The 25251-nt window shown below is 31.9% G+C and overlaps 1 protein-coding gene across 12 annotated transcripts in view; it reads right to left on the bottom strand.

Moving 5' to 3' along the window:
- LOC143249246 (homer protein homolog 2-like) overlaps positions 1-25251 on the bottom strand; it is a 262984-nt gene that overhangs the window by 944 nt on the left and 236789 nt on the right. For 11 of the 12 annotated variants that reach the window (XM_076498754.1, XM_076498753.1, XM_076498751.1 and 8 more), the window contains 3 exons: positions 21025-21181; positions 15318-15437; positions 7164-7235 (listed from right to left, as the gene is read on the bottom strand). In XM_076498754.1, the coding sequence (XP_076354869.1) occupies positions 7164-7235; positions 15318-15437; positions 21025-21181 (349 nt within the window). The remainder of the gene's footprint in view (positions 1-7163; positions 7236-15317; positions 15438-21024; positions 21182-25251) is intronic. The other variant, XM_076498752.1, reaches the window with a different exon arrangement.

Below are 25251 nucleotides of genomic sequence, written 5' to 3' on the forward strand. Positions count from 1 at the left end.
AGGAGATTTATCACTTACAGTCATAGGTATAAAAGTACTTATAATAGAATCTGGTTAACCATTTACAATCACCATTCAGATTAGGAAATTGTATACTATAAAATATTTATGTTTGAAAAGTTATAAATTTTGGAACTGGTAAACATTCTATAACTTGCCTCACAATCTTAGCCTTTTAGTTAATCAAAGGTTGAACATTTCAAATATATTATGATCTTACTATAAATTAAAAACTCATGAAAAACCTAAAAATGGAAACTTTGTACATAAATACTGAAGCCAAATCTTTCCATAAAAAATGTTTTTGTTACTATTCTTCATATTCATCACATAAACTAACAGAATAGAAATATATATATATATCATTATGATCTTTCAAGATTTAATAGTCTCTGTTGATTAAATCATAAATTAACACTGTGCATATTTGGGTTTCAGACAATGTGGTAAAATTAACTTTAATTTCAGAATTTATATTAATAATTATATAAAATTCTTTGATGATATTAGCATCCCACTCATTTTAAAAAATAGATCTATGAAAAAGCAGTTTTGTTCAGAAGTACCATTTTGCAAAAGGCCTGGGGAGGACAAAGAAGGGTGATCTCATATTGCTCTCCCCAATTCAGTTGGTAAACCTACCCTGTGGAGCAACTTACATACATATGTGTTAATCTGGCTTGACTAGAAACTGCAATCTAGGGCTCTTCCTGAGTTTTAGGAGGGAGTCATCACACCTCACAAAATGACATCTCTGGGTTTTAAACTAAAATTTAGCTTTGAGTTAAATTTTAGAACAATTAAACTGTTGAATACTTTCAGACACAAAGTCTTGTAAGTTATTTTATTAATTCTGATTATTTTGTTATTCTTCTGAATATTTGTTAATAACTTGTTTAAAGATGAGTATTATGGAAATACTGTTAAAGGTAGTTTAAAACTAGTCCCAAATTTAAAAAATTTAAATAAGCTGGTGTGATGGGAGTTTAATTTTTCTAAAAATTACAGAGGATCAGTAAGATTGGTCAAACAGGAAATTAGGACATCAAAAAAGGAGGTGTGAAGAATGATTTGATGAAAATGTAAAAATTAACAGTAAGAATTTCTTTAAATACATTAATGGTAATCAAAATGTTTGGATGGAGGTATTACATTTGAGGGATGATAGAGGAAGGCTAATATCTGATGATCATGAGATGGCTGGGTTAATAAATTTTGCTTTTTGTTGAGTTTTTACTAATGATGAATTAAGTAGTATTCTTCATTTTGAACAGTTGACAGATGTAAGCAAGATTGTACAAGATGATCACATGAATTCTGGGCTTGGGAAACTTAAAAGAAGGATAAGACTCCAGGATCAGATTATATTTCCCAAGGTGATGTTACACATTGGATATGTGAGCTACCTCCTATAATTTTTTGTAAGTTCTTGAATAGTTGGCACATGCCAGAGGATTGAAAGTTGGTTAATGTTATTCCTCTTTTCAAGGGAGGTGATAAAAACTGTCCAAATAATTATAGGCTATTAACTTACATCACTGGTGGGAAAAGTTCTGTAATGTCTGATGAAAGATACAGGGTGTTCGGAAAGTCACTGTGCACTTATATATTTATTAACAGACAAAACTGCACAGTGACTTTCTGAACACCCTGTACTTTGTAAAGACATTTAACAAAATATAGAATTTTATTGAATTATCAATATGATTTCAATAAAGAAAAATCTTATTTTATAAATCTTTTGATATTCTTAGAACAGGTTACTAGTTATGTAGATCAGGGTAAGAGTATATATGTGGTGTATATAGATTTGCAGAAAGCAGTTGACAAAGTGCCACATAAAAGGCTTGTAAGAAAAGTTAGCTAATTGTATAGAAGAATGGTTGGATGGAAAAAAGTAGGAGGTTGTTATAAATAGAGTTCAGTCAAACTGGATTAATGTTAAAAGTTGGTACCTCAAGACTCAGTCTTAGGACTTGCACTATCTTTGATTTACATCAATGGCATAGATGGAGCAATGGTCAATAATTACTAAAAGTTACTGGTCATGAAGAAGATGCTTCTGCTTTATAAGATAATTTAGATCATTTAGTGAGTTGGACAAATGGGTTTTAATTATAATAAATGCAAGATAATGCATGTGAGTTATCATAATTTAAATTATAAGTATAATTTGGATGGGAATAACCTTAACAGTATTGAGAAAGAAAGGGATTTTGATGTAGTGATTGATCAGTCTCTTAAACCATCCAGGCAGTGTGCTGTTGTTAGTGCTAGAACAAGTAGGATTTAATGTTGTCTGTACAGAAATACTGAATACAAGTCTAAAGAGGTTATAATTTCATTGCATAAGTTACTAAGATGGAACGATGAACTAAAAGTTCCATGGAACATAGATGTAAAGGAGAAGGTAGAGTTTGATTGCTCTTGGTGTCAAAGAAAATCTCCAAATATACTAAATATTAGGTTGGTCAAAGGGCTTACTTCTCCAATTTGATTAACCAGCCTACTTGAGCTGCTACAAAAAGGAGCTGTTGAGTGTGAGTGATTGACTTCTGCTCAGAACGAGCTAAAAGTAGCCAGTCATCCATGTAATGGTGAAATACCTTCCATAAAGACATGAACAATGTATCAAAACATATTTGTGGCCAAGGCAAGCCTGAAGAGGAATGTCAAAAATTGGTAAACTATTCTGAAATGAACAAACTGAAGATAAGGTTGAAATTGAACTGTAATTAGGATTTGGAAGTAAGCATTGTAATCATCGATTTTTGTCATCCATGACCCTGGAGAAAATGCCTACCTCAGGGAGAGAAATGACTTCATAGTGAACTTAGGTAGTGTGATGAAGTGATTAAGGTATGATAAATTGATGACTGGTCTCCAATCAACAATTTTCTTTGGAATGATGAAAAGATGTTAAACAAAAACCTTCTGAGGAATGGGAAACCAATTCCATAGCCTGTTGCTAAAGTAATTTGAGAACCATCTCTGACAGATGCAGGTTAAGGAGAAATGGGAGGTGGGAAAGGAACTTGATAGTGAAATTCTCCAAAAGAACCTGAGTTACCCATTGATCATCGATAAAGGAAAGCCAGCAAGGAAGAAAATCCAATGGTTGAGCACTGTTGGTGATGGGTGGTATGTCACTGAGGGCCCTGACAAAAAGAAGTACCATGAGTCAAAGCAACAGGTAATGGGTGGGATGATGAAGAGCAAGAAACAGGAATGGGTGGCATAGAAGTCTTTCACCAAGATAAACAGGCCACAAAATTAGAAGGGGTGGACTTTTGGTGAGTTGATGTTACTCACAGCTTGATACTGTCAGTGATAGTATCGAAGTCATAACATCTAAGAAAAGAAATAAGAAATAAGTCACTAAGAAAAATGGATGGTAAATTGACAAGCCAAAATTAAGTCCTGACCTATAAGATCCAAACAACAAAGAGACCACAAATATAATGTGAGTGCTGAGGACAATATGCAGGCTAATGTGAAGGGTCTTAGTAGAAAATCCCTCAAGAGTTCTGTGCAGGGCCTCCAAAAGTAGACACTTGGAAGAAAAATATATGAGAAGGGTGTTAAGGGTAAGACAAGGTGAGAATATTGGACATGTGTGAAATTAATGTTAGATTCTGGAGCCATCTCCTAAAGAGGAACCCAACAGCTGTTGATTCAGAAACAAAACATCTACAAGGTGGTAAGAAAGAACATATTGGTCAGAGGCTCTAGGAAGTGTAACATACTGATTCCTTCACTTAACTGGAAGAGAAGGTGATCCATATTGACCCAAGTATCAGGAAAGGAAAGAAATACTCAATATATAGCTGAGAAGAATGCTCATGCAAGAAGGAAGAATGAGGGGAGTAAGGTATATTGGGAAAGAGATAAAATATCACAAATCTGAAATACAAAGTTTGTGAAGCCGTAGGGAAATTTTAAGGCTGGAATTGGAAAAGAACAACAAACTCTGACAGAGGAAAAAGATTATCAAAATCTTTGTCATCCTGAATGATTTCAGCAGAATCATGAGGATCATGGGCAATGTCAGGGGATAAAGGGTAGTCCCATGTAATCTTCAATCTCCTGACATATAAAAGAAGAAAGATCCATCATCAGGTTGCCTGCAGCTGATGTCTGAGACAAAACACTGGTCAGTGATGTGACACCTGAAGTAGTACCCTTGAATTTGGAATCCATAACTCACAAAATCCACATTAAATGGTTTAGTGCAATAATAGAACAACAATAAATTGGGTTTAAAGTGTATAAAAAGGGAACAACATCAAGTGAAAATTAAATGAAGTGTTGCATGAAAAGTGTGAAACAAAAAATAAAATGTCTGTATTCAACAGCTGCCAAACAAGAAGTGATGGTTCGATAGAGGAGTGTAGAAAAAGCCATATGTGTCACATGAATGACCATGCTCCTATTGGTTAAGAAGTGATGTATTATGATTTGCATGGCAGACATATTAAAATTTTCCAATTATAAAGTGGAAAATTTGTGGCATGCATAAAAGAAATGTTTGAATACAGAGAGCAGCACTGAACAATAATGCCTAATCTTGTGACAGAAATAATGAAGGAACTTGTTTTCATGGATTTATTCTATCCAATCTGACTTCAAAATGCTTCTCTTTTTCCCTATTGATCCTTGTGGTGCTACTATCTTGCCTTATTTGTCCTTGAATTGCTACTATTTTGTCCAATCAGCATACTAATTATTTATAAATGTTCATCACATTTTTACTGTTTATATACACGATGATGTACATGCAACAACTTTAACTACATCTAAAAAATTGGGTTAAATACTTGTATTATGTTTTTCATGTGACATTTGGTATGTTTGTCTGTTTTATTTATGTTATTGTTTTTAATTTAAGAATGTTTGTTCCAGACCTTGTCCTTGGGTTCTTTTATAGGAAGTCTTGGCCACAGTTGGAGTTCCTCTTTATATAATTCTACAAGGATTCTTTTAAGAGTTAATAGAATGTCATAGCAATATTAAACTTTCAAAGGTCTGGAGGTATATAAGTATTTAAATTCTCTAAAAGGTTTAGACCTCGACAAATTTAATAGAATTCTGATCTCTCTCATGGGTGCTTGGTTTTCTTCCTTGGAATTCAGCATTTCAGTTGTTAATTATGCATAATGTGTCCTACAGTTTTGGGATTTTGTCTGAAAATGCACCTTGCTTTGATTTAACTACTGTTCAGTAATGATACTGTGATTGCATTATTATTATTTCAGTATTGGAGTGTTTACTAACTCCTTTCTCAGAGATAATATTTCTTCAGTACTGTTAACAATGTTAATAAAGAGCTCATAACTTATCCTGCCTTCACCTTAATTACATTACATATACATATATATATGTGTGTGTGTGTGTGCATGTATGTATGTATAAAGAAAATATCTAGGCTAGTCTTAAAAACCACAGAGAAAAAAGCATAACATGTTATGTTTCAATCTAGATTTCTATATTTTAATTTCAATTATTAATTCTAATTCTTTGCTTTTCTGCTTCATTAAGAACATATTCCTACAAGCAGTTATAGATTTTAATATGAAATTAACATATACCTATATTGTAGATGGAGTTGTCAAATTTGTTTGTTTGCAATTAAGCATAAAGTTACATGAAGGGCTATCTGTGCTCTGCCTACTATAAGTATTGAAACCTGGTTTCTTGCATTGTAGGTTTGCAGACATAGTGCTGTGCCACTAGGGGGTGAGTTAATCATATTTAGTATGTTAACTCTTGAGTTCATAAAATTCACAATCAACATTTCCAAATCACTTGAAAATTTTCTAGATGTTAATAAAAATTCAGGCAGAACTTCATTTAGTGATAAACACTAATTGAATAAACACTTTCTTCCCAATAGGTGTCATCCTCTATGTTGTACTAAAAACCTACCATATAGTTTTCATGAAAAACAAAATTTAAGATCTTTCAGCTGTAACTTTCAAATCTCCATTAAGTTTATGAGACCTACTTGATTTAAAGTGATAGGATATAAATCTACTTGCAATTATACTACTAAACATGTTGTTTTGTGTTTATATAATATATGACTATAATAGAAGACTTTATATAAAAAACAACCTCCCAATTATTGATGCTATATCATTTGTCACTAAGATACCTAGATGAGGCTTACAGTATGATGGGGAAGTAGAACAAACATTAAGTTCATGAATCAAGACACACAGTTCAGATAATGCACACAACAGATAAGAACTCCCTGGGTCTGAACACTTATACCAAGCTAGTCATAGTATTTTGGATATGATGATTTCCAAACACTAAGTTCATAAGTAAGTAAACAGACACAAACTTCCTCCAAGTGGAAGCTTTGATCAGGAATAAATAAATTGAACAGCACTTGTGCACAGAATTTTTTTTTTAAACATGCAACACCAAATTGTATAGCAATAAAATTAGCTTTGTTGAAAATGGGGTACAGTCTTTAAAAAAATTATATTTTTGGCAGCACGCTATGCTACCATCATCAGAAGTAAGAGTTAAAATCAGATACTGACCAATATACCTATATCATTTACAACTTTACCTCTCAATGGTATCTTGACTATGAACACAATTCCAAGTTTAGCTCTTTTATTAAAGAGATTTTGTTCTGAACAAATGAGGCACAAGGAACTAAAAGCCAACTTTGTATAAAAAAATATAATGGAATGCGATACTGTAATCAAATCAAAGGAATTAAACAGATTTGAAGGGAAAAAAACCTTAGTGAACAAATAATAAAAAAATGTATAGAAAAAGTGACAATTTTCACATGTTAGGTTTACAGATCAGTAACACAGCTCAGACAGAAGAAACAAGAGATGCATACACTGTATAAATAATTCCTGTATGTAAAAGCTTTAAGTAAACCAATCATACCATCTGAGATATGAATTGAAAAAATGAAGGATATGTATCACTAATAAGAAGTGGTGTGGAATATTAGGCTTAGTACTTTTACACCATAAAAACATTCACTTCCTTCTGTGCTTCCCAAGAAAAAAAAACTGTTTTCATTTTTCAGAAAACTAATTTGTTCCTTTCTTAATTTTGTTCTAGAGCAAAGCCACTTTCTAAGGAACGTTGTCCTCTCCTTAACCAAGAATCTGAAAATAAAAAAAAAATACCTTAAGTTTTTCTTCTGCCTTTATATTTAATGCTGGAGACCCATCTAATTTCTTCCTTAAGCATTCCAGTTCCTGGAAGATTAAAACATGTTGATATCAGACGTGCAAGTTAAATTCTATAATACAGCATAAAGTTTCTATCAAAACTGTATGAAAAACTTAGTTTAGGCAATCAAAAGCTAACATCATGTAAAAGAACTAAAATTTTCATAGTATATTTATAGCTTCTGTGAAAATTATCTGAAACTCATAAGTTGAGAAACAAATTATATTATGTGAGGAGAATAAAATAATACAGTTACCATAAAGTTTCCATCAAAATTATTTAGTAAGCTTAAATTTGGCAGTCCATTAAAGGATGTTCAGAGAAAAATATCATGATACAACAGAATTTCATATGTCAGTCCAGTAATTTTAACTTTAGTAAACAAATAACTAATATTTTTTGAGCAAAACTAAATTTTTAAATTTATCAAGATGATCATATGAAAACTTTTAGAGACTTAACTTGACACAAGGCACATAAAAAAAATTAAAGTGTATTAAGAACAGCTCCTGGCATGGACTTCAAGCAAAATAAGCATAATGCAAAAATTGTCATCAGGTGCAAAAATTGAAATCTAAAAATATACCAAGAGTTGACACATACTTCAATGTACTAATGTGCAAACAAGTTAGATAAGCCATTAACCTGCTGTTGTAGGCCAATAGATATATTTAAAATTACATCATCCTCAGGTAAATATAAATTAGTTAACTCATAAGCCAATTTTGGTGGTGTAGACCAATAAAAATATTTCAGATTGCATCATCCTCAGGCAAAAATAAATTATAAAACCTATTAGCTGATGACTTCAGTGTTGCAGATAAACACATGTATTTGTAAGAAATCCACTGGCACAAAAACACACAAGTAACCCACTATCTCACTTCAGCAATATACATCAAAATTAACAGGGATATCTTCATGGTTATATGAAGTTTTTTACTTAGATTTAATATTAGCATACCAGTAATTGTTGTTCCATATAAAGAACAAGATATATAATAAGAAATCTCTAAGCTTCTGTCACATAAACTAATTTCTGTATGAGAATCAATCAAATTATCAACATAAAACATTAAGATCCAGTAAAGATTTTTATAACTTACCTAGAAAATGAGTAATAACTAACCAACTGTAGAGTTAGTGGTACTATTTAACTATAAGAAAATGTATTGGTAACCTCTACTGGATAATGAACGCTTGAAGAATGCAGAAAAAAAATTAAACAAGTAAATCTTGGATCAACTAATTTTTTTCTTAAGCATCTGTTGATTTTACATTTAGTGCTAGCAGATGTCCTATCCTGTAATAGTTATTACAAAGTTATTAACTAAAAGTAATCTTAATGTTATTATGAATAAGTGTTAAAACTAATGTATGTTTTGTAACTGATGAACAAATACACTGTACTGTTTAAAAAATCTTCACGTTTTCATGGAAAGAAGTCTCAATTGTTGCCGTTTTATAACAGTGTTTTACCATACTTAACCTATTCTGAAAGGAATAATCTATTCTAAGTTTTAATACATATGGGGAAATTTGTCCCCACTTCATTCCCAAAGCTTGACTACTTGATGAAAATTGGAAAGTTGTATTTTAATCATTCAAATAAACTCATCCAGATAGATTGAAAGACAGTTTAATATTTTTGCTCTGGGTAAGTCATTCCAAAATTCTAATACTAATTCTTTGAAATCTGAAATGGGTCGTTCATACTTGGAGCAGGGAGTGCTATCTTATTAGAATAGATAAGCTTATTAAGTAGTTATCTGTCATGGTTCTGGATGGTGTTCAGTTAGATCTGTAAATATGGATACAAAACACTGGACAAGCCCAATTTAAAGATCAAATCAATATTGTAACACCCCAACTACAGTTCTTCACAATTCTCACACAGAACAACTGGCATATTTGCTTATTGGCCTCATTCAATACGATATTCCATCATCAAGTCAAAACTAGTGAAAGTTTTAGTGCCAATATATGTTTTACACCAATCAATATAGTGCAAATTATTTTGGTATGATATAGTTCTTGTATTACAGCTTTCCCAAAGTATTCATAATCATGTAGAGTTTACATACAACAGCCCTTCATTTGTATGACTACAGTTAATATAGATAATTGAGTATATTATATTAAAAAAAATTGAAACCTGTTCACATTATTAGTCTATGTTGCTACATCTACTCATGCTCTATCTGATTACTGTACATTTTTACTATAGCCTTGTAGCATAGTTTCCATTACAAAAGGCTCAGTCATAAGTGTGTTAAGTCTAATGTACACCATTCTTCTTTGCTCAATTTTTGGCATTTATGTAGAGTATTATTATAATGGATTCCTAGCAGGTGTTTCAACAGTCCAGTTACACAGAAATTCACAAACACTGCATTTGGCAATGTGACTGATATGTCTTCATATGGAGTAGCACAAATGCTTGTTTCATTCTCCAGCTGCTTGAGGTATGAGATGGCTAAATGGGATATATGATTGAAAACTTTATCATGGTGAACCTATACCTTGTTGATCTTATTTGCTTACAAAACTGGTACTTCTGTGGTAAATAACAAGGGTCAATTGAACATTGGGCTGACAGTAATCAGACTTCATCTTGAACTTTGTATCCATTCTCCAAATCATTAATTTGTCATTTGCATAATATTCAGACATGATAATAAATCCATTTGAAACATTTCTCAACATATGTCATAGAACTTTTAAGACTTTCTTTCACTCACTGACCACTAGAAAATGACACAAGATTTGTTATGGTTTTCAAGGTACACATACAGTTTGTCAAGTGTCTCTATATACTGTCATTTTTCCCTCATCAGGTACTGTTTATACATTTTTCTATAGTTGGTCTTCCTTTCTTGAATATGTCAAGGAAGCAACTTGTGCTACATTTCCAAACACAGAACCTTTTTATCATGTTTGTTACTGCTGCCTTGCTGTGGAACATAAAGAGCTTTGACCTTTGTGTTTTTGAATCATCATCTGTTACAAAACAATGTACTTTGCTTACCACAACTTGTTGAAGGTCTCTTTTTGGAGGCTCTTGGTGCTGCAATTTGATCACTATTTGTTTTCTAAAGTCATTTGGTACAAAGCATATTCCTGTCTTTAAGATGCAAATGTATGAAAACTGTGAGTTAGAAATAGTTATTTCATACCCTTCCCAAATGCAACCAATTTTTCACGATATTGTACTACTTACAAACTGCATATGATCAGATGTTATTCTGATACATGCCATTTTACATTGGTTACAGCTATCATGTAACTTGTGGTTTTGCATATTTAAAATTATTTTAACATAACATTCTCAACTATCTGTACAGTAGTCAGTATAAAGTTGATAAAGTAAATTTTTGTGATAACTTTAGGCCATTTGATGTTTGTTAAATGTTTTTTTTACAGAAGTCAACCTGTTAAGTTCTTGATACTGTTGAATGGTCTCTTCAAGTTAGATCTTATTTGATCAAAAACTGACTTTTTCAAGTATTAATTTTTGATACTTACAGAAACCTATAATTTATCTTTTGTGAAATTAAGATAATTCACAAGATTTGTGCATCATGCTGAAACTTTGACTAACGAGTTTACTTAATTAATGACGTTTTATTTCTACTCATTGGGCTAGTTTTTAAAGTTTGATTGATGCGGCATGTAGCATGTTCAAGGATCTTTGAACACTTCTGGCAGATTATTATTTTTTTAAGTATCATTGTAATGATAAACTTACAAAGCTTGTTATTTGTTCTGTTGAAAGTGATGTTATAGTTATGTATTTTATAAGTGAATGTTTGCTTTCAAATGGTGTTTTAATGAAATGCTAGAATTATTTAATTTAGTAACTGGATTGTACATAAAGTAATAATAGAAATCATGGATAAACTATATCAAGAATAAAGCAGTAATGTAAAAAAAGGACTTTTGATATCTTCAAAACTGATGCAATTTAACAAACAAGTAAATTAGTATTATTAAAAATATTAAAACAGATGTTTGTGAATCAAGAGTTGCATTGTCAAAAATAATGAACAATGTGCATTTTAAAAACAAAGTAGTAAGATTGAAAAGAAACAGTCAGTAGTATTTCCAATAAAACCACAATATAAAAAATAATAAAGTGCTATGTCTTAAATGAAATCATATGATTAGAAGTAATGAAGTGGTTACTAAAAATATTCTCATTTAGAAGATAAAGCAGTAATGTAAGAAATAAAGAATCAGCTGGGTCTTCAATAAAGCTGTAGCACAAGATACAATGAAAATGTTTTGTAATTAGCAAAGTTGGAGTGTGAAAAATAATAACTACAAGTGTTTCTAAAAGGGTTTAAAGTAAAAAATAATGAAACAGCTGCATATTCAATTAAACACATATGTCTTTGATAATACTCTAAAGTAATGTAAAAAAGAAATTAATTGTATTTTTAAGAGGACATAATGCATTAATAAAAAAATAGCTACTTCCAGAAAACTGGAATATAAAAATATATTAACTACCTGTATTTACATTAATAGTATTGTAAAAAATACTAAACTATGTGTGTCTTCTCCAAAACTGTAATATTAGTAAAAATGAATATTTTCTGTCTTCAATAATGCTGTGTAAAAGTAATGAATATTCAACTAACTGAATACTTAATAGGAAACAGTAAAACATAAGTGTCTTCAATAAAGGTATAATATAATAAAAAAAGATAACAGGTATGAGTATAGTTTAGTATAGAAATCAGTAAAACATTTGTGTCTTTAATATAGTTGTAATACAGGGTGTTCGGAAAGTCACTGTGCACTTATATAATTATTAACAGACATGTTTCAATACAGAATACAGGAGGTAAATATGAATGACAATTATAAATAATGTTGAAAGTGACCCCCGTTGGCATCAATACAGGCTTGGATCCTTCTTATTTTGTTTCTAAACACTGCTATCAGTTGCTGGCTTGAAATAGACTGAATAGACATATGATTACAAAACTGCACAGTGACTTTCCGAACACCCTGTAGAATAACAAAATGAATATGTCCTGAATAAGAACAAAAGGTAAGAAATAAAGAGCTAAAATTATTTTTAATAGTGTTTCAGGCTCTGTTTTTATTCTAGGGTTTTTTTAGAAACTTATGTTGTTGTTTGGCTGGAAAGGAGTAAGATACAGGATCATACAGCAGCATGATGAACATGGATTAATGATTAATATTCTCCAAAGCAGTTACAAAAAAAGACAAAAATTTTAAAAACAAAACAAGAGACAGGAAGTTAAGAAAGGAATTAAAAGACTGATATTGATTTACAGAAAAATTACAAATGTAAAAAGCAATTGAAACAAAGGAAAAAATAAAATAAATCATAAAAAATGTACAGACAGAATTTGAGAAAGCCGTAAGAGATGTACAGAAAGATTTTAACAAAAATATCTAATAAGTATGAAAGGATATTAGTGAAGTACAGAAGAACTATAACAAGACCCAAGAAACCATGGAAAATTTAAATATTCAAATTAAAATACTATATGAGATGTATGAAAAGATTATAAAACAAGATGTAGTGAGTATAAAAAATATCAATGAAGCACAAAAGAATTATAACAACAAAGTTGAAGAAATTCTGGGAAATATATAAAAATACATCAAGGTCAATCTAGTAACCAAACTGGATAACACAAGGATTAAAATGCTATGCCACTATCTGTATTAACTCAAAATTTCTGACCACAAACTTAATTTGCTATTTCATATGGGATGGGAGAGCCCATCAGATCTGCTCCTACTTTTACTTCTCTGTAAATGCAGGGTCTTCCTAGACTAATCCACCTCTACAAATACTTAATCAATTTAAGGGATCTAAAAAGGCAATTCAATAACATTACTTTATCAAGAAACCAATGGATTATGATGTAAAGGTTTCATGTTGGACACATTGGATACAGTTTGGAATAAGTTCCAAAGTGAATAAATGGAACAATGAAAGGCAAGTTCTTCTTCTTACTGATTATTGAAATGGACCAACCTTAACAACATTAAGAAATATTCCAATAAAGACAGAGAAGTAATATATATATAACAATTATTAGCCATTAGTGATTGCTTAAATAAACAGATTTGAGGCACCACATCAGAAATAAGTTTCTAAAGTAAAATTTGGAAGCAAAATAAGGAGAAAATACAAGACCTGATTTGAACTTCCTGATGATGCAGAAAGACTTTCCTAGTCATCTTATCCAGATGCTCCATATGAAATGGCAGATTTGCTTGTATGCAACCAATTTATGGATGCCATGGTGGATGAAGATTTAAAACAAATAACGAAAGCAAAATAAATGTGCATCCTTATAAAGCAAGTCATTCAGCTAGCAATGGAACCTGAATCAATTAAAGTCATAGATCAATAGCTTAAACACCATTAAAACTTACTGGGTCACCAAACCAAATAGCATAGTCTAGAAAGACTCAAATAATTAATTAAACAATTGTTTACTGAGAATGAAAATGTAAACCATAAAGGCAAAAACAGGTGTTTCAACTGTAATATATAGGCACATTACATATTTTCTATCCTTTATTTAATACAAAATCTGGTGAGTCCCTTGTTATGTTACAGCTCCTACCTTATTATCCTAAGAGAATTTTACACAACTGAAACTTGAAAAGGACACATTGTCAAGAATTGTATCCAAAAGTCTATAAGAAATAAATAAACTGCTCCAAAAGTATAACAGAGAAAGGAAACTTCTCTAAGTGTGGAAATCTTGGAAATTATAACCAAGGCTGTCATGAATATGAATTAGCAGATGATAATAAACCAAGAAAACAATACCCTGAAGATAAATTCTAGATTCCAAACAGATCAAAGGAACAAGAAAAGCTAACTAGATATTGAAAAATAGGAATAAGAGCTGGAATTAAAGGAAAAAGTTCAATTTAATATACAAAATTTTGCACAAACTAAGGTAATGTGTACATTATTTAAAGAAACTAGCCCATGAGCTGATGGATTCACTGACAGGTAGCCTTCCAACATGTTTAACTACAAAAATTCTACAGCTATAACTATTTGACCTGATAATTATTATAATGTTTAGATTTATTAATAGTAATACTAGTAATTCTTAAGACTCATTTTATTGCTAATTATGAGAACTAAAGTTTAATTGGTTCCTTTGTTTAATGAGACTGTTCAAACGATTTCACAACAAGGGATTGAGGAGAGTTATAGATTATGTATCATTTTCAACATTGTTTGATTGGAAGGAGATTTTACATAAGTATGGCTTAACATCTGAAACTTTTTCTAAATTTTATGAAAACATTTAAGTTTTGTTTTAATTAAGAGTAAAAATATAGTAAATGAATCCATTCTTGAGTATTATTGAGATGTTTAGTTAGTAAGTTTGGTGGTTTTGTTTAGTTTCAATGGTACAAACGTTAATTTTAGTGTTTTAATAAAAACATAGCAATACAAAAGAACTGGAAAGTAATTAGAATTTTTATTTGAATTAGATGTAGTTTTAATTATTTGTTAAGGCTAATGATGAAGGGTGATTACATAAAACAGTGGAACTTCTAACTGTAGAAGTAATATGCTTTTGTTTTATTCAAGTAGATTGAATTTTACATTCTTCTTTTTACTGAATAATACAAGAGTAATCACCCAATAACAGAAAACAATACAACAAAGTTCAATGTAGAAAAATGATACATTTTTGTTCTGCAACAAAACAAATGTTTGGAATAGAAAAGGAACTACAGTGTAGGCCAAGACTTTCTAACATCACATGATTATTTATGGAAAGAAAGTAAAATACTCTCTTTAGAAAATCTGGTATTGTAGCTTATTGTTCCACAAATATATATCTCTATGATAACATTAATTCTGAATAACCTAAAGTAGTCTCATTTCTATAATATGATGTGAATCTTAGTGTTCATGATACACAGAAATAAAATCCAACTGACCCTAAACAATAAATATTTACTACTTTATGAAGAACTCCAATATAAACATCTCACTTTATATAACTTATATAACTCTAAAAATAATTTTCTGTTATTGTAAACACTTCATTTATAATATGTTACACCACGAATATCTGCACCTTATCTTTTTTTTTCACCTCTGTTGCTAATGTGTCCCCTTTAGCTCGAAGACTGAAAACTTCCTGAGTTAACTCAGCTAAAGCTTGTGTGTTTCCGCCTGCAGCTTCTAAGTGAAGTATCTATATCAGATGCAAAATAAATTTTATTATCAATATGTGTAGAACTGTGGATGAGGTTTATTCACAAATTAACAGGATAATAAAGATTTCAAATCACTTCACAATGTTTTTGGATAAAATGAAGACTGCAAAATGCCATAAATCAAGTGATAATGTACAAAATATATTATGATTAGTAATCTTTGAAACACATTTTAATCGGGAATTAAATATTTCTTTCTGAATTTCTGCAAAACATTTTACTTTCTTGTTACTACATTTGACCATTAATATAAAATTTAAAATTTTATACAGGATGGAAGTTAATGATTTATACAATCATGTGTGCACTAAATATTTGAACATAATAAAAACATACTGGCTTATATCCTAATTATCAACTCAGCCAATTGGTAAGCACATGTTATCAACCAGTGATGTATCCAGTGTGATATGTACATATAAGCATACCATGTATTTTCTACTTTCTTGTACTAATAAAGAAATCTTTAAAAAAATGTATTTGTATAGGAGCATGAAGTTTGCACATAATAGGTTGATCAAGAAGGTCATTAAGTTATTGTTACACTAGATATCTATTGTTCTTTGTCAATTGCCTAAAATAGTACTTTATTTTTGTCTTTCTATGGGACAGATGGCCACAAAGTCACCTGTAACATGTGAAATTAGACAGTTCACTTTCACTTTGGCAGTCAGGTGACTCTTGAAGTAATAACTCTCTTATGTTTTATTGGAAGTGACCAGTCAGTTATGTAGCACTAGTCACTCTGGATCAGCCTAACACTGATGAAATAACTAAGTCTTGCATACAACCTTATCTGAGTAAGCTGTGGATGATGTCAAACCTATATCTTCATGAGGGCAGCTGTCCATTGTAGCATATAAAATGCATTTGCACTGTGTTATTGATTAAAGATTGTTTGTTGTAAGTATAAATTTCATTAATTTTTTCTCACAAACTCAGTTAGTCAGAGAATGTAGTATTATTTTGCAGTAAATATCTTGATGAGTCTCCCATTATTTAGCAGACTTACCTTGTCCTTCTTTGAGAATATAAGTAGAACACAAAAATATCATATTTTATTAAGCACTTTGTTGTGTTTCAAGGTGAAGTTCAAAGTGAAAGCATATACCTTAATTCTGGCAACCATACTGCAATATTTCTGGTATTGTATGTAGCATTCTCAATGAAAAGGCCTGGCATGGATAGGAGGTTAGGGCGCTCAACTTATAACCTAAGGGTCACAGGCTTGAATCCCTGTCACACCAAATTTTCTTACCCTTTCATCTGTGGGAGCATTATAATGTGATGGTCAACCCCACTATTCATTGATGAAAGAGTAGCCTAAGAGTTGGCAGTGGGTGGTGATGACTAGCTGTCTTTTCTCTAGTCTTACACTGCTAAATTAGAAACGACTAGCACAGACTGCCCTAGTATAGCTTTGCATAAAATTCAAAAACGAATAAACAAAAATCTTTATGAAAATAATAATAATCTTTGTAGCAATAAACCTAACTGCATAAAATTAATTTCTAGCAAGTTAATTTTGGTAGGTTGAAGGGCTATAAAATAGGACTCAGTTGTCTATACTTTCAGTTACTGAATGCCCCAATCAAAAAGCCACGATCTTTCAAGATGGCCTAATGTGGAGAAATGTATAATATTAGGGTGCGTCAAAAAACAAAAAGTTGTGACACTCAGTCGCTCGCTTATAATTTGATTCTATTCAATGAAAAAAATATGCTAGCGTAAAAATCAATCCAATACATTAATATTTAGGGGTTGCGCAATGCGCACAAAATAACAACGTGCTTCCGGAACCGTTGTTGCGTCAAGTTCAAGAGAATCTTTTTGACATAGCACATCCAGATGCATTACACCTTATGAAAATCCAAGAAGACAAAGATTTTCTTATTATGCAACGCAAGCCAGGACGGCCGGAAAGCATGGTTGGAGAAGACATAAAATGGGTTGCTCGGGAAACCAACAAGAGAAAAAGATTGGAGGAGGAACAACGGCGCCGGGATCGATGGTTGGAAGAACAACGCTCGTCAACATCAGCAGCCGTAATGGTGGACTCATTCTCATCGGAAGAAAATGAAAAATCGTTTACTTTCTCTTCTCATAAGGAGGAAACGAATTACTAACCGTGCTCTTCTAGCAGCTGAATTGAAGGAAAGTTTTTCTCCAAACGTTCCTTTGACATTACATTGGGATGGTAAGCTGATGCCTGACTTGGTTGGCAGAGAGAAGATCGAACGTTTGGCAATTTTAGTTTCAGGTGAAGGTATAGAGAAGATTCTTTCAGTGCCCAAGATTGATAGTGGGGATGCAAATTCAGTAGCTTCTGAGATCGGATCAGTTTTAGTAGAATGGAATGTAAAAGACAGAATTAAATCGCTTTGCTTTGACACCACGGCGACCAATACAGGATCCAAATCTGGCGTCTGTCTGAGGATTGAAATGTTATTTGAACGTGAGCTCTTGCACCTTGCCTATAGACATCACATTTTGGAGATTCTTCTGAGCACTGTATTCTCTACTCTCGTGATAGAGACATCAAAAAGTCCAGATATTACTTTGTTTTTAAACTTTAGAGATTGCTGGCCTAAAATTAATAAAACTAAGTACATAACAGCAGTAAAAGCAATGCCACTCCAAATACAGCCTTGGAAGGATGATATTATTCAATTTTGTCAGAATCTCCTTCAATCTCATCAACCACGGGACGATTATAAAGAGCTCTTGGAATTAGCTGTCATTTTTCTTGGATCTCTTCCACACGGACGTTCTTCAGTTTCTTTCCGTACTTCTGGTGCTGTACATCGTGCACGATGGATGGCTCGAGCAATATATTCTCTAAAAATTTGGATGTTCCAAGAGGAGTTTGGTAGACTGCAACCACGGCCTGCTTCATCTCGTGTTTCATTTGACGCACATTTCTGCAGCAAACTTGGCGATTTGTGTGTCTTTATAACTAAACATTACTTGCTCTCATGGTTTACAGCTAAGGATGCTTCCGTGGCAGCTCGAAGGGACCTTACACTACTCAAGGAATTTGCATTGCATGAAAATCATATGATTAAGGAAGTTGGTACAAAGGCAATGAATCGGCATTTATGGTATTTATCTGAGGTTGCAGTTGGGCTTGCGCTCTTTGATGACGGTGTAACGAATAGCGACAAACTCAAGATGGTCTCAAATATGAATACCGTGAAAGGATCTCCTAGGCCAATTCCACGTTTAACAGTTGATGCTGCAAGCAATGCTGTTTCCAGAAAATTTCCAGATTTTTAACTCGGCAACGAAGAAAATTTTCTACCATCTGGATATTAGTAGCGCATTTTTATCATTACCACCGAAAGAGTGGAGCGCCTCCGAAGAGTACAAATAAGGAAAGGACAGAGTAAAGAAACTTTTTGTGACAAATGACGCAGCTGAAAGAGGAGTAGCTTTAATTCAACAGTTTATGGCAAAGGGCCGCACCAAGAACGAAGATCAATTTCAGTATATGATTCAGGTGGCAGAAGAACATCGGCGAACATAATGCGAAGAGGGCAGGCAAGATAAAACTTCAATGAAATAAATTTTTCTTTCAAGTTTTTATGTTTTTGCTAATTGTATAATCAATAAATATTAAATAATTTAATTACCATTAACAATGTAATTTAGGGTAAATTTAAGGAAAATAGTGAACTTTGCGAGGGATGCGCGACCCCTAAATGCTTCGCGATTGAAATGAAACTTTGTCTATGTTCTTTTCTCATGCAGTGGCACAACTGAGCAAAAAAAATGGGACATTTTAATTTTTATCCTTTATCCACTGACGCACCCTAGTATAATATACATATAATATAATATATAATGTACCACTGCTGCCATCTGTTGTTAAGAAACATAAAATATCACTCTATCTCCAGGTTAGTTAGGGGTCATAAGTTAATTACACCATGTAATATTATGACACTTTTAAAATATTATAATGTAACAAAAAGAAATAATTAAAAAATTGATTTCTGTAACTAACCAACATGATGCTGTCCATTGTAGCACTTGTCTGATAATAATCAGCTAACCAAATTTTGTTTCTGATTATTACTATTTTTATTTATTTCTACTACCAAAAATTAAAATACTGCCATTATAATATATCATAATTAATGTTTTTTGATTAATATTAGGTGGGTTAGGAATAATCTATTAGTTTAATGTAATCAATTAATGAGATCATTGGTTAATTGATTTTCAAATTCCAATAACTGACCAACTCTGGATTAGATTATAAAGCTAGAAATACTTTTGATACCAACTAATTCAAAAAATGAGATAAGCAAACAAGGTGTTTAAATACAAAAAGTTATTGAAGTAAGATCCTGCATGGAAACACTTTTTATGCCAATATAATTTTTTCATAAATAAGCACACAACATGAGTGCCTATAAACAAGCTTAACATTCTTATTGTGCAAACTTCTTTGGAAATAAATAAATAGGATATTGTCTGAATAGCAAAAACAGAGATTAGAGTGAGATGCTGGAGATACTTATTTTTTAAATTCCTCTAAGAATGGTACATTGTAACCGAGCAATGTGTATGCCTTAATAACAAAAAACAAAACAATTAGCTAACAGCTCTATCTATAATTTTGGGAATGGTTTTGAAACAAATACTAGAAAAAGTAACAATAGTTATAACTAAATTTCCCTTGTAATGAATCTTAAAATTTTCAGTTCAAAAGCTGGTTGGCTACAATACAAGGTTCCACATGCATATTCTAATAATTATGCCATACAATTCATCATATTTCTGACTATTATTTTTGTAATAAAAACAAAAAGACATTAAGACTGAAGATGAAGCTGTTTGTTTTGATTTTTGAATTTCACACAAAGCTACACGAGAGCTAGCTGCACTAGCCATTTCTAATTTAGTAGTGTAAGACTAAGGAAGGTAGGTAATCATCACCACCAACTGCCAACTCTTGGGCTACTCTTTTACAAACGACTAGTGGGATTGATTGTAACACTATAATGCCCTGATGGCTGAAAGAGCAAGCAAGTTTGGTGTAATAGGGATTTGAACCCACAGCCCTCAGATTACGAGTCGAATGCCTTAACCCACCTGGCCATACTGGGCTAAAGATGAAGCTCCTTGATAAATACTTTTCTTGGCATTTCTACAAATATAATCATGCTCTTCATTTTACAGGTTATTAGCAACAGGCTTTTGATATAACAATTCATGTTGTGACCCATTTACACACACACACACACACACATTCTCATCCACAGTTGACAAAATCATAAGAAATAAAACTGAGTAATATATTTAATTATTGTATTGAATTATTTATCTCACGTGTATGAACTTGAATTATTCGCATAGAAATAAATGTTAAAACATACCTGGTAAGATATTTTAATAAAATCTTAATTTCGTAAAAGAATGAGCAAGGAAAATTGTATGTTTTTTCATCAATGAAGTAGGTGCTGGTGAGGATTGTGTATATTTGTATATATTAACAGTATTACTACTCCATATACTACTTTTTAAAGCCATGAGATATGCTGATATAAAACTTCTTACTCGAGATTTCATTTTGGTATTTTCCTCTTTTAGGGTCTGCAACTGTTTTTTCCATTCTTCTACATTAGTTGTACTTTCTTGTAGAGCACCCGCCAAACGTACGTTATTGTTTTTGAGAGTCTGTAATTCAATCTCCCACTTCTTAGCATTAGCAGAGCTACGTGGATACCAATAAATTAAAAATTTTAGTTATTTGAATGCTAAATGCTTCATAAGTATTATAAAAGTTTCTAGCAAGTCCTGAGATTTGTGGAGAATTAACATTATGAATACAATTAACTTTCATAGCTCTGTGATTATAGCTCTCAGATTTTTATGTATGTGTGGGCCAGGATTTTTTACAGTAAGTGACTGTGACTTGTTAACCATACATTTCAGCAATAAACTGCCAACATACAATCTGTTTGTTTAAAAATCATATGTATGCAAAAATGTTCATTACATACTTAATCACCACAACTGTATCTAGATATATGAATAACAGTCTCTTTTACTGGAGAACCTACACAGGCTAGTTCAATTATTTTAGAATCCAATTGACAAGATGAATTATTCTTCTCCACTCTGTTATCACAATACAATCAGTGACAAATTCACTCACATTACCCTGCAAAAATTACCATAACAGTTGCATTCAAAGTTTCAAATAATTTTCTTTTATGTCAAAAGTCTACACATGTTCAGCTACTTTAGAACCCAGTTGATAAGACAAATTCTTCTTCTTTACTCTGTTATTAACTACAGTAAAATATGTAATTATTACACTTTAAAAATCCTTACTATACACCCATTATGGCTAAACTTACAAATATAGTCCAGATCTATTTGACTATATCTCTCAATAACTCACTATATTGCCCAACTGAAGCCTAAAAACTTTCTACAAACTATAAAATGTTATGATGCAACAATAAACACTTAAAGCAACAAGAATAATTTTCAAGGTTCATGTAACACAATGTCAACTTATTACAAATGTTTTGTTAAGCAGTTACACAAATAAACTTGCCATAACTATCACTTTTAAAATAACTTACTTTAACACTTACACAGTATAAACTAAATATGTATGCATTGAACTTAAAATGAACAGTCCTGCATATTTAACAATAACAAATATTCATCTTCAATGACTCATACATTTTGTTTTGAAATATCCTCCTACCCAAGAAACCTGAGGTACTGTTATACTAAATATTATCAAAAATGTAATAATTAGATTCGTCCTTCACTTACAAATTCACAGATTTAGTTAAAACTTAAACATTATAACATAAAGCAAATATAACTATGGTGGTTGCTCGTTACTTTTGTCACAAAAGATTTTAGAGAGAAATTGGTTTTCAGGTCTAATAAATATATTACTATTTTGTTTTTTGTTGACAAAAACAGATTTTGCAAGACATAAAACAGGAAACAGATGAATTACGTGCATTACAGATGTTTTATGATGACTGTTAAGTTCTGCTTTTAGCCATAACATAATGGCTCATAAAACGGCTCTATGTTTTTATTTTAAAGTACAAACGTTTAGCTCATAGCTCCACCACCTCTTGACAAATCTAAGATATAATTACAGTTTTGGACTCTCATGGTCAAACCATTTCCATTGATGTATTTAAGTGCTACACCTAAGGTCTCATATTATAGATTAGTTTACTTTAATCTTACCCAAAAGAATTTCATTTTGAGGATATGCTGGTGGTGATCCTGGGACTAATAAAACTGAATCAATTATATGATTATCTCACTCTTGATATAGTCAGCACACAACAATATAGCTAATGAAATGAAAAATAAAGTTTCATAGATTAATTTATTCTAGTCTTTCATGAAATAATTTCAAGTGCCACAACAATTAACAGTTTCCTCTTGTTTTTACTGTAAAATATCCAAAGTTTATTTTCTAACTGCTGTATATATGAAACAAACAGCTTAGTTTGTTAAAAATCTTAAATAATGGGAGATGGTTTTAGATTATGTTTCCAATTAGCATATAGACTTTTATACATGCTGAAACAGCTCACCATATCAAAACTTGTCTTAAGTTTCAGGTATTTTTAATTTAATCATTGTCCACAGACAATACATAAAGCAAATAAAGTGTTGTGCTTTTCCAGGATTATTTCAGTATTAGGTTGCATTTAGCTTTAGTTATACTGTTACCAAAATTAGCTTTTGGTTTCTAACAAATCTGGTTTGTGTAATGGTCAGCTCAGCTTCATCCTACAAATCAATTTAGCCCTGTAATTATGCAAGTCAACTTTTACTGCACTGTTAACTTGTTAAAGGAAAAATGATTTCTTTGAACAGATATTCTCAGCTGAACCATAAAATATGTTAAGACCCCTACTTGAAACATTAAAAAAGAAACAGCTGTATATAGCAGTAATGGTTTTAAAGGCTTTAGCATTTTCATCTTCTCTAGAGTCAATATAATACACCTTGCTTTCTTCTAATCTAATTTTATTTTGATCTCTCATTGCACTTCATCTCATTACTCCACTTTCTCCACTATCAGCATAATGTTTTTGTTTCCAGTTAATATGATTCACTTTATTTGAGCATGAATTCAAAGGTAAGCAGCACAGGCAAAATAGTCTCTGTCTTTCTATAGTTATATTCCTGGTAGAGATTTCATTTATGAGTATATTTTTCAATCAGAAAAAAAAAAGAGTTCTTTTTTTGGCTTTGACATTTTATTTCTAAATTTGGGTCACATTTTTTGCTACTGGTGGTCTTAATAATTATAAAATAATATGATAATTTAAAATTAAGATATCAGAGCTATAAACATGAAACACAAACTTATCTCTCCCCTACTGGCACAAGAGTATGGCTGTGGACTTACAATGCTAGAAACTGGTTTTCGATATCCGATATCCGTGGCAGGCAGAGCACAAATAGCCCATTGTGTAGTTTTGTGCTAACTACAAACAAACACAAACTTATGTAATATGATATAATATACAATTCTCAAAAGTTAACATTTTCTTAAACTGAAAAAGTATTTCCAATAAATATTTCTTTCTCTCACAAAAAGCTTTCTCGACTTGTACTACCTTTTATTACAATGTTTTACTCACCACTAGCCTTGTGAGTCCTACTTATTTCTGAGTACTAACATTCAAATAATCATGCATCAACCCACCACCATTAGGTGTGTGACACTACTCTTATTGTAATTAGTAACTTCTTTAATCATGCACATGTTAATCATTTCAAGATTGATCATAACTAAGTGAATTTACACCAGAAGTGAGGAGGACAGGTGTGAAATATGAATAGAGGTAATGTCTGTCAGAAATATATCTTATGAGAAAGGAAAATGTTAATTTTTGATATGATATCTTACAAGTGAGAAGATGTTTCCCCTTTAGAAATTACCCAAAGGAAGGCTATGAGATGTTATAAGGAATAAAAAGCAATATTCCAGTGGAAGACTGCACTACTTTCAAGCAAGATGTACTCTTTTCCCTTTAGTAATATGTCACCAAAACATAAAGGTGGGAACTTCAAGAGTCGCCCCCCCCCAAACAAAATACAAAAATAATGGGACCCTCTGATGTAGGGCTAAGCCATGGCAGATTGCAAATGGGAGTTGAACCTCAACTACAACCTGGCAGCATCTGGAATTGTACATCACATTCATAATAGGTGGAAGGTCCTCTATTTTTCACCACTAAAAAAGGTATTGACAGGGAAGAGGGGCTCTCCATATCAAGAAACTGTCTCCACAAGCATGCATTTCCAACACTAGATTCACTGAGAACTGACACCCAGCAGATGACAGGAATATGAATTACAATTTTGGGGTTGAATTTCCAGTCTAAAATCTGATGGCATTGGGAATTTATTATCCATCCCATGGTAATAGTAGGGTACCAGCCAAACACATGTAAGGATTTATGTGGCTGGATCTCTCTGACCAGCACTGATCCCTGTAAACTGACATCTGGAGGATGGTAAGGAGAGGCCAACTGCATGTTATTTTTCATTTATATATATGGTAGAGGGTTATATTGAACACTTTGCAGTATCTGGAATTGCACACCACATCTGCATTAGGAAGGGCATCATTCTACTAACACCTACGGAATGCTTCCACCCTACTCTAAAACTCAGTTGAACTGTGCTCACTCAGGAAAGAAGGCCTCTCGTGGTCCACTATCCCAGTGGCTAGAAACTGGTTAAGTGGCAGGGACTCCCTTACTCCACTAGAGGAAG

Source organism: Tachypleus tridentatus, chromosome 4, assembly GCF_004210375.1.
Source record: "Tachypleus tridentatus isolate NWPU-2018 chromosome 4, ASM421037v1, whole genome shotgun sequence".
In the NCBI taxonomy this organism is placed as follows: domain Eukaryota; kingdom Metazoa; phylum Arthropoda; class Merostomata; order Xiphosura; family Limulidae; genus Tachypleus; species Tachypleus tridentatus.